This window comes from Cydia splendana, chromosome 2 (genome assembly GCF_910591565.1).
Source record: "Cydia splendana chromosome 2, ilCydSple1.2, whole genome shotgun sequence".
Taxonomy (NCBI): Eukaryota; Metazoa; Arthropoda; class Insecta; order Lepidoptera; family Tortricidae; genus Cydia; species Cydia splendana.
The window spans coordinates 16,475,022-16,486,715 of record NC_085961.1 but is presented as its reverse complement, the minus strand read 5'-3'; the positions used below and the strand labels follow the sequence as shown (position 1 = coordinate 16,486,715).

The 11,694-nt window shown below is 35.8% G+C and overlaps 1 protein-coding gene across 1 annotated transcript in view; it reads right to left on the bottom strand.

Annotated features, from left to right (window-relative positions):
* Positions 1–9,777: 9,777 nt before the first annotated feature.
* The window catches only part of LOC134805060 (uncharacterized), a 35,256-nt gene continuing 33,339 nt past the window's right edge, over positions 9,778–11,694 (bottom strand). The window contains exon 4 of the mRNA XM_063778348.1: positions 9,778–11,347. Within this exon, the coding sequence (XP_063634418.1) occupies positions 9,936–11,347 (1,412 nt within the window). The 3' untranslated portion in view covers positions 9,778–9,935. The remainder of the gene's footprint in view (positions 11,348–11,694) is intronic.

Sequence of the window (11,694 nt, the reverse complement as noted above, 5' to 3'; positions counted from 1 at the left end):
GAATGTGAATCGGTAGCGTCGGTCGCGTCGAATCTTTAACCTTTTCGCCGCCATTGACTCGATATAAAGTCGGTACATTTCGTGCCCCACACGCCGGGACTTCATATCGAGTCGTGGTTTTGGTCAGGTTTGTTTACGTGCAATTGTTTACATGGCGTTGATGACACTCTATTACTTCATTAACGTGGCGGCGAAAAGGTTAAAACGTTCACAAAACTTAAGTATGTGAAGTTTCATGGTTCATTGCTTATTGACGTTGACCAGTACGTCAATGGTTGTCGGTGTGACTGACCCTAAAATCTTCTAGAATCGGTGTAGGGTTGCGATTGCCAGACTACGACGATTAGTTGCTAGCGTCGATTCGGCGCCTTATGGTGTAGTAGATTTTTGCTTGATTTGGCACGTCTATAAGTTGTATTGATTTTGAGTCGTCCTAAGCAAAAAAAAAAACGCCGGTGGTATTATTCTAATTCTAATTTCGTAAATCATGTTCGTCTAGATGTGCTATAGTTCAAAGAGCTACATGACAGGTCCCGTGTAAAATCATGGTCATGCCATGGAAGAGTGGAAAGGGCTACGACGGAGATAATTTTTTAATTGTCAATTTGTCAATAATTTGATATTTCATAGTTTGATAGCCAACTGTGGTTATCTAAATATATAAACGTGAAAGACCTGACTGACTGACTGACTTAAATCAACGCACAGCCCAAACCGCTGGGACTAGAAAGTCCAAATTTGGCAACTAGATTCCTTATAAGGTCTAGGGGTCCACTAAGAAAGGATTTTTCAAAATTCATCCCCTAAAGGAGTGAAATGGGGGTCCAAAGTTTGTATGGGGAAACAAGATTAGTTAGACTATTTTATTCCAAATTTCACAGGAGTATTCCTAAAGATAAATGAGTAAACACGTGTTTCAGGTTTTTTGAAAATTGAACCCCTAAGAGGGGGAAAAGTCACCAATAGGGTTGATATCTCAAAATATCAATATGGGTATCGTTTTCATAGTATTTTGAGACGCTAATAACAAAAATGGCATCATAATTAAAATTAACGTAGCCGAAGTGAACAATCATCCCCCTGGTGGGGGTGCAATGGGGTTGAAATTTCAAAATATCAATATGGGTATCATTTCCATGGTTTTGTGGGACGCTAATTTACAAAAATTACAAAAATGGGATCAAAATTAAAATATAACGTAGCCGACGTGAACTATGGCCCCTGGTGGGGAATGCTAATTACGAAGATAGCGTAGACGGTTGTAACATACACGCTGATTTACAGCCACACGTGATCCAGACTTTTGAGAATGCAATCCCTTAAAGTAAATTTTTTGAGCTACAAAATTATAAGATTACAAATACCTTCTCTTAAATATATAATCTAAATATATAAACGTGAAAGACTGACTGACTGACTGACTGACTGACTTAAATCAACGCACAGCCCAAACCGCTGGGACTAGAAAGTCCAAATTTGGCAACTAGATTCCTTATTAGGTCTAGGTGTCCACTAAGAAAGGATTTTTCAATATTCATCCCCTAAAGGAGTGAAATGGGGGTCCAAAGTTTGTATGGGGAAACAAGATAAGTTAGACTATTTTATTCCAAATTTCACAGGAGTATTCCTAAAGATAAATGAGTAAACACGTGTTTCAGGTTTTTTGAAAATTGAACCCCTAAGAGGGGGAAAAGTCCCCAATAGGGTTGATATCTCAAAATATCAATATGGGTATCGTTTTCAAAGTATTTTGAGACGCTAATAACAAAAATGGCATCAAAATTAAAATGAACGTAGCCGAAGTGAACAATCATCCCCTGGTGGGGGTGCAATGGGGTTGAAATTTCAAAATATAAATATGGGTATCATTTCCATGGTTTTGTGGGACGCTAATTTACAAAAATTACAAAAATGGGATCAAAATTAAAATATAACGTAGCCGACGTGAACTATGGCCCCTGGTGGGGAATGCTAATTACGAAGATAGCGTAGACGGTTGTAACATACACGCTGATTTACAGCCACACGTGATCCAGACTTTTGAGAATGCAATCCCTTAAAGTAATTTTTTTGAGCTACAAAATTATAAGATTACAAATACCTTCTCTTAAATATATAATCTAAATATATAAACGTGAAAGACTGACTGACTGACTGACTGACTTAAATCAACGCACAGCCCAAACCGCTGGGACTAGAAAGTCCAAATTTGGCAACTAGATTCCTTATTAGGTCTAGGTGTCCACTAAGAAAGGATTTTTCAATATTCATCCCCTAAAGGAGTGAAATGGGGGTCCAAAGTTTGTATGGGGAAACAAGATAAGTTAGACTATTTTATTCCAAATTTCACAGGAGTATTCCTAAAGATAAATGAGTAAACACGTGTTTCAGGTTTTTTGAAAATTGAACCCCTAAGAGGGGGAAAAGTCCCCAATAGGGTTGATATCTCAAAATATCAATATGGGTATCGTTTTCATAGTATTTTGAGCCGCTAATAACAAAAATGGCATCAAAATTAAAATTAACGTAGCCGAAGTGAACAATCATCTCCCTGGTGGGGGTGCAATGGGGTTGAAATTTCAAAATATCAATATGGGTATCATTTCCATGGTTTTGTGGGACGCTAATTACAAAAATTACAAAAATGGGATCAAAATTAAAATATAACGTAGCCGACGTGAACTATGGCCCCTGGTGGGGAATGCTAATTACGAAGATAGCATAGACGGTTGTAACATACACGCTGATTTACAGCCACACGTGATCCAGACTTTTGAGAATTCAATCCCTTAAAGTAAATTTTTTGAACTACAAAATTATAAGATTACAAATACCTTCTAATAATTGAACAGTACACAAACATCGTTTTTAAAATAATTATCATCTTAAACGGTTTGTTTACATTCAAAATACCTAAAACCATTAAAGTACATAGATTATTAAAAAAACTCTCCTGCGCGTGCGAAGCCGCGGGCAAAAGCTAGTAATTATATATGTATGGGCATACGTTTGTAAAAACACCTGGAGCCCGTCTAATCAAACTTTGCACGACTTGAACAGAACAAAGTGAGGTGTCATTATAAACGTAATATTTTCATAGAAATTTGACATTAATGATGCAAAGTCAGCTTGGACCGTGTCTATATATTTCTAACCGATTGTAGGTACCTAACCTGAGGGCCTACTGCGAGCCACGTTCGACATGTTTTCTCTCTGTCGCACTTGTAAATTCATACGTAAGTATGACAGCGAGGCAACACGTCGAATGTGGTTCGCGGTCTCTGAAGGCTGTTAGCATAGAATTCTACATTAAATTGTTTTTTTTTTCTTAATCTATATATCGTATTATCACAATACCCTTACCTTAAAAGCTGAGCATGTTTGCTGCAAATAAATTTTGCTTTGGATGACCAAAATAATATTATAGTACAGTAGCCTTTGTTTAGTGTTATATGCACATCATATAACAATAAGTAATGGCTAAAATAGTAATCTACTTAATAATAAATTCAACATTATTTTTTCACAAAAGATGATGCATTTATAACTTGTTCTTTTAATTAATAATTGTATTATACTGTAGCAATAGTAATCTATGACTGCTTTGACATTTATGCTTCCAGGACATAGGTCAAATGATGATAAACTGATAAATTTATTATGTTGTCAATTGTGTTTAGTCTATATATTTTATTATACCTAAGGTATTTGTTATTCTTTACATACAAGTTGAGATAATATTAAAATAATATGGTTTAAATCACACCGCGTGCTTAATGGTGCTAAGTCGTGCTACGGACGCAGTCCTATGAAACCTGATTGTATTCATTTTTCACTGTTGTGAATATTTTACATTTTATACCAATAAGTTTTGTACAGAGTTTGCCCTTTATTAATTTATAATCATTTACGAATACTATAGCATTAAGTGTAAGGATATTGTCCAGTCATGCCAATAGGTTAAGTTTCGTATTATAGATATGTATTTATATGAGAATCTTTGACATATATTAGGTACAATCGGGGACATTGGCGGTGCACCACCTTAAGGGCAAAAATCGTTTAAACGTCTTGCGGACCGTCAGGCGATATCATAAAAGTGATGACCAGCATAGCACTTAAAAATTTGGGTGTTGAAAAAAAAAGGTTAGCTCAAGTAAAGTGTATTGCCGTCCATTGTCCTTCTGACGGGCGGCATTTGCAAACTAAGATAAGGAATCCAAAATGCATCCTACTTGGTTATCTTTATGGGGAGGCCAAGCTTAGCCTAAACAACAACAACTAATAAACTGTCTTTACTATGTACCTATTGATTGTCTCTGCCCTTTTCATTATTAAGATATTTAGAATCCTAAATGTATTGGTTGTCTCTATGGGAGGCGAAGTTTAACTCCCTCGTAAGGATCGAGGTAATTTTTTTCTGAAGTGGATCACCGGGAATATCCTCGATTGTACTTACATTGTGCACAAAACTCTACTCTTGATTTATAGGAAAATAATACTGAAATGTCTATTTCTGACGTAATTGACGGAATAGAGGTACATTCAGCGTTTATCAAACTTAATTGTACCTACCTATGATTGTTTACTCAGCAGTGGCGTAGCTAGGCGTGGGTGAATGGGATCGCAAAGCCAACTTTTTTTTTACCTTGGGAAAACACATTGAAAAGGGTCTCGCAGATGTGGTTTTCGCTCACGGCTAGATTGGTCACGCTACGCCATCGCCACTGGTTTACTATTACTGTTAATGTACCTAAATGTATATTTTCTACGCTATTTCATGCATTTATCTTATTACCAAATCAAGATCCAACGTTTTCTTGATTATATCAGGTGTATTCTGATTTTAACAACAGGTTATGAATTAGATCTGGATTAGTTATGATCTAACCTGTCAGTGTCAAAAGTGACGTTTTCGGTTAAAGATACAAGAATATGCCTGTAGAGTCAGACCAAAAAAGTCTGCAGCGGATTTGATAGCCCACGCAGTGCAAGTATTATTTTAAATGTCAAACTCCTGTGAAATTATGACGTATAAATAGGTAACACTGGCACTGCGAGGGCTATCAAAATCGCTGCAGACTTTTCGTGGCTTAGCTCTACTTATATTTTAAATAAAATGTGACCCTTACTAGAAAATTACATCTTTTTACATTTTACGTTAACTGTCTTAATATTCTCACGACATCCTCGCATAGACTGAAAATTGTGACTATGCTTCTATGTTGTTAGAATATTTTAGAACACTTAAGTACCTCTTTATAAGTTATTTCAAGAATATATTTTTAAAATACGTAGATATATTAATGTATATGCTTATAATTTGGCCATCCATTTCCAAAAGTAAAAATTGTAAGCTCGCCTTTCGCGTCTCTTTTAGTGAGAAAGTGGTTGGCCATCTATAAGTAATGGATTATTTTTAATAGACAACTGTACTGTATCTACCTACACATATTATAGGTATAGTTAAACACCAATGAATGTTGCATACTAAGTAAATATGTTATTATTTAGTGGTTGGTTTTAAATCAAAGGATTACGATTTATAATTATGATGATTCAAAAGGATCGTAAATTATTTTGCTCAATATTATTAAAATATATATATTTATCAACGCTAATAATACGTAAACACGTAGCTATGAGTAGATTTAATATTTAGTCAGTTAATAAACAACCTATTTAAAGTGAAGTTAGCAGGTTTGTTAATGAAATATGATTACGATTTAGCGTTGGGGGATCAAACCGACATTCAAAAGGTAAACCGATTAAATGGCGCAAACAGTACCTAATGAAACAGTCTCAGGACCGAAATAATTAACGTCATGTTAACTCATGTTACAATAAAACTTACCTTTTAATAATGTTGACTAACGAAAAATTATAAAGTATATCAACGTCACGATAGTATAAATTTTCTACACTCCCATTTTAATTTTTGCAGCAGAATACCAAACATACCTACATTTTATATAGGTATTAACAAAAACTAATGTAACAGAGATAGTCATCTACTAGTACCTACTTATTCACAATGTATAGACAAAAATATGCCGCTGTTCTCCCAACTACATAGAGTCAGACCTTAAAAACTCTGCAGCGATTTTGATAGCCCACGCAGTGCAAGTGTCATTTTAAACGTCAAACTTCTATGAAATTATGACGTATAAATAACACTAATGCGTGGGCTATCAAATCCGCTGCAGACCTTTATTGGTGCGACTCTATGTACGTATATGCCACCCAAAAAAAATGCATTTATACTTACTTATTATAAACTTAAGTTACGTAGCGTATTATGAGGAAATAATTTCTCTAAGTGCAATTTATTTATATACCCATTTAATTTTCAATTTTGAATATTACAATATTCTCTACCGATAAGTTTTTCTGTTATGGGTTTGTGTTTCTGTTTCTTTTTATACTTATATTATGTTTTTGGGTCGTTCTTAACGAATATTTCGTTATAAGTCTCTCCAGAAGTGTGTTCAGCGCGTAAAAACTGTTAATAAATTCGTTTAATGGAATAAAATGTGTTGAAACATTATTTTTTATTTTGTTCTCTCCATTTTTATTATTTCTTACTAATGATTTCTTAAGGACAAACCATTTTGAAGGTAAGTATGCCCAGCCTAGAGCATCTACGCCGGCATAATATATTATGTCCTAGATTTTATACATATCATTGAGAAGTGAGCGTACGTGCCTTAGAACGGCAAACTACCTACATCTAAGTAATATTCATTTTTCAAAAAGGCCTCCTATTCGATGCTGCAATAAAGGTCGTATGGCTAAAATTGTAAAATTTAAACTACCTATTGGTAGAAAAGAGTCAATAATAGAAACGCGATGCCCCCCACTGCTGCACTGGTCCCAAATCCAGAAAAGTAAGTTACTTATTATTCATTTGTTTTTCCCATCACGGAACAATGCTGTTCCGGAGCTTTGGGAAGCATGCGCGGAGCCAAAGCCAACACGTAGAGTCCCTTTTGACACTTTAATGAAATGAAATGGGTACACCGAGCGGATGAAAGCGGGTGAAAGCGAAGGACTAAGTACTGAACTATGGGATAAAAAACCGGACGCCTGCCTAATAATAAAATAAATCGGTATGCAATTTTATTTCTAGCAGAACCATTTAGGATTTTTAATATTTAAAATTTTATGTTAAAGGAAAAAAAAATGGCAGGACTTGAACCTGCGACCTTTGAAATCCGTCCAATCGCTCTTAGCTAATTAATGAAGCTTTTTTAAATATTTGAAATTAAATGAAATGAAATGAAATTGCCACAAAAAAGTACAAAAATTATTTAATTTAAAGTTGGTGGAAGTAAGACCAGAACAGTCATCTACAGTCTACAGTAGGTACCTACCTTTTAACATCTTTTTACTCACGACTTAGGTAAGTTTCGCCACCCATTATGCATTACAGGCTTACAGCAGTGGGGAGACACTCCTGACTTTGGGTAAACTCGGCTCCGTTCGGCTCAGCATTGCTCCGAGCAATTATTAGGGTTGGCACCACTTGACGTGCTTTTGCGTGCACGACCACAGATATAATCACTTGAATTTTGACAACCCTAAAGGGATAGTGCCATACATTAGAAAGGGATAGCATGATTCGACCCTGAATCGCTGTCAAACTTCGGTTTTGTAGGAAGTGTCCTTTCTGTACGGTTAGGTAGTACTAGGTATTATGTATTCTGTGCTTACAGTTCAAAATTTGGGTGGTTTTGACCTCAAATAGAGTTGGAGGGATGAGTGGAGTACATATTATATTATTATTAAATAGATCGCAATTTGACTTCTGATCCTTGTAGTGGTGTTCCTCGGCTTTAACCGTTTGACTGCCAAAGTCGTCAACTGACGTACTCGGTGCCAGTGTGACCTTCGTGCATTTCGATTAGGTTTACAATGGCGCGTTGTATATAATAGGAGTTGCGTTCAAAGAGTTAAGTACCTGATGTTGCCAGTCAGGCTGAAAAATTGTGTCGTTACCCCCCAGACAGCAGCCCCTCGAATTTCTCTCTTACTAATTATTCTCTTACATTCGCCGTCAAAAAAAAGATTTGTATCAATTTAAAGTACTTTTAATTTATATTGACATATTTAGTACTTAACTATTTACAAATAATAAACATCCAATTGAGCGTTTCTTTATATTTTTTTTAAATACATATTGTGACCTTTTTTGTCACTTTTGTGTTATTTCTACTCAGAATCACGAGCTTGTTCGACCCTAATGGGATAAAAAAATGTCCCAGAGTTTTTTTCCTATTGTGTTACCATTTTTCTATATACTTTGTATGGAGGTAACAAAAAGGAAAGTTTGAAAAATGTATAGAAATTTCAGGACACTTTTTTTCTCCTATAAAGATGAAAAGGGCTCGCGATCCTGACTAGAAATAACACAAAAGTGGCAAAAAAGGTCACAATATATAAAAATGGCAAAAAATAAAAGAAACGCTCAATTATTTAGGCAGAAGCTAGATTCACTGAAGTTCGATTTGTAAAAGGGTGTTTTTTCAATCTCAAATGTATAAGAAAATAACGAGACAATTCAAGAGGTTTTCGGTGGTCACTTTATCACTTTTCAGGGTGACTACATCAGGTTATTAAAGCCTAGGAACACGACTACAAGGATCATAAGGTGGTCTGTGGTCTATTAATTATGCATACGTCATTGCGACAAGACCCTGGTCTAGCTGGAACTGGTTCCTGGTTCTGCAAGCCATGGATCCCACAGCTAAACTAAGACGGTTTCGGCCTGCCACGAAAACTCTGTTGATGGCTGTGCCAAGACGTGTAGACGCGGATTTAACCCAGTTAATTAAATATATACTGACAAATACCGACCTTGTATTCAATCAGTAGCTTTATTTGATACATATAGGTATAGTTGAATTATCGAGAAGATGGAATTGCATTTGTAGTGGTTGTATGCTGATAGTACAAGAAAATAGAAAATTCAAATATAGAATGCCTGTAAACAAACAATACTACTACATATGCAATTCCACGCTCTCGATGATTCAACTATACTTTTGACAAATTACTTCAAAGTAAATAAATCGAAAAAAATTACACGTTCCTCTGTCATATTGAGTTTATTTTTTCAAAATTATTTTCTACACTTAATACAGATTTATAACCGTCAAACAGAATAATGATCTTTATTAAGTATAAGTATTAAGAATGATGGCATGCTTTCAAATATTGCATATAAAAACAATCACAATAAATAACTAAAAATAATAAGTAAGTAACATATCATAAATCCTTTAAATCTGTAGAGAAAAACAATAAATAAAAAGAAGAGGTACTGAGGCGGTATAACATAAATATATTACATGTAGCATTGTGGCTACATCAATAAACTTACCTAGAATAAATAATTATTAATACTAATGACAAGTTATTTTAATTTATTTCCTAGCGGTTCACCTAAATGCTGATTGTTATTACCACACATGTATTTTCCGTTGCCCCTGATACAAATAAAAATACCTACTTATTTGCAAAGAGGTAACAGAAGATTGTACTTATATTATTTAATACTATATTTGTGTCGTAAAATAATAATTTGTCCTAATTAAGATTTAAGTACATAGGCAGTTTCCTTTCAATAAATATCAAATAGGGGTATATCAATAATACAATGGCAAAAACTAATAATTTTGTATATAAATAGGAAACAAATTGACGATGTCACTGAAGTTTTTTTACTAAAATTGAGCAGTGTTGAGGATGAATTTCTACAAGTCGAATTAAGTAACTATATTTTATAATTTTAAACATCACTATTTCGATGCGTATGAATCTGATTATTAATATATTGAGCAAACTATTTAGCACAGGTTAATGAAATTGGAATGGTCTACATACTTCAGTCTCATCACAACTAATATGTACAAATTAAATTATATCAATGAACGTTACGAATAAAACCGAGCAGTCGGTGGGTGTGGCCGGGCTATCGTCGCAATGGCAGCTGTTTTCTTCTTCAAAGTCGTGATGGGTCGTAGTTTTAAGAAAAGCACTGCTGATACAGCGCAAGAACACACTAATGTGGCAAGAAGCGTCCCGAGGGTCGCTGCAAACCCTGGAGTAGTCATGCAAACTAGACCAGGAGTGGGTAAAATTCTAGGAGCAGCAGTTTCATCTGTAGAATCTAAATTCAAATCTCCGGCGGAAACAACACGTATAACTCGGTTTACTCCCACTTCTTTCTCAGGCGATGTAGCACGTCGTTGTCTTCGCACTCTTCGCTCGTCTCTTCTTAATTCAGCGCCGACTGGGAAAGCGTCTATCTGAGGAGGCCCGTATTCGGCATGGGGAGTAATAACATTTTGACCACCATCAGAGCATTGCTCAGGGCAGCGATACCTGCAAATCTGTATGGTACATTGAAAGTGCACTTCCATGGAATCAGGGAACTTAAATGCTTGGAAGTGTGCGTACGAGAGAACGGAAGCACTGGCCCCGAAATTCTTGATCTTCGTAAATCTTGACATTAGTTTCGGTCGTGTTACACAGCCTCGCCTATCGACTAATTGTATAGGAGCGCGTTGACCGTCGTGAGCTACACAGTCTCGTACAAGCATGTCGAACTTCGCATCGTCATCCTTAATGGCCAATACCATGGTCATAGTTTGCCCAATCTTTACCAGACCTGATACTTCAGAGGCCCATGGTCCTTTACCTACTTGGATTTGCATCCAACATCCAACGTTATCACCGGCAAAATCGGCGCGTACAACATCTAACATATCTACTGGGAAAGGTCTGAAAGTGACTGCTTTTTCATACTGATCGTGCCATGTGCAACGTAATTTTCGAGCCTGATCCCAAACCTCTTGGACCTGTGGGTCGTATTGAATAACTATTACATTTTCAAAGTATGTACCAGCGGCTGTTACGTCTCCTCTGTATCTAGGATCACCACTACCAGCTGTTCCACAAGCGTGAGCTCCAATCTCAAATGATGCTGTTGTTCTGCCTAGGTTGGGTGGCAGGTGGACGCATTGATGATTGGAATAATGCCCTTTAGAGAAGACTATTCCAAAGAATGGTTTGTCAAAACTCAGAAAAACTCGCATGGCATTCTTTTCACACTTGACGTCCAAAGAAACAATTTTAGGCATATCAGGAGCAGGTGCCGGCCACACATCTCCGGCACCACTGAACACTTTGTCGCTGGCAGATGTTTGGGCGTCAGTCGGTGCAGCAGATTGAGGGGGTGGACCTCTGAAGCCAGGGCCTATGTCGTTCTTATGATGACTAACCGGCGGCCCGAGAGCAAATGGTTTCGAGTGGATAGGATGATGATTCGTGATCCTCGGCATACCTGAAAAGCCCAAAATAATATTTCATTAGTTATCTATATTCATTATTATTCAATTATCCTACTAAGTATTATGAATTTATGTTATTTATTTATAAGGTACATCTTATAAGAAAAACTTATCGTACAAAAGCGAACTTAATGCAATTGTATTTTCTACCAATCAACCTTAAAACATTTATAAATTAAAACATAAAAACTTAAATACACATGTAAAAACATAAAAAATATTATTATATACTTATGAATACATATAATGTATTCTTATATATATACGAACGTGAAAGTTTAATTGTTTAGACATTTAGCTATTTGGATATCTGTAGCACCGTGCCTCAAAATGGCTGAAT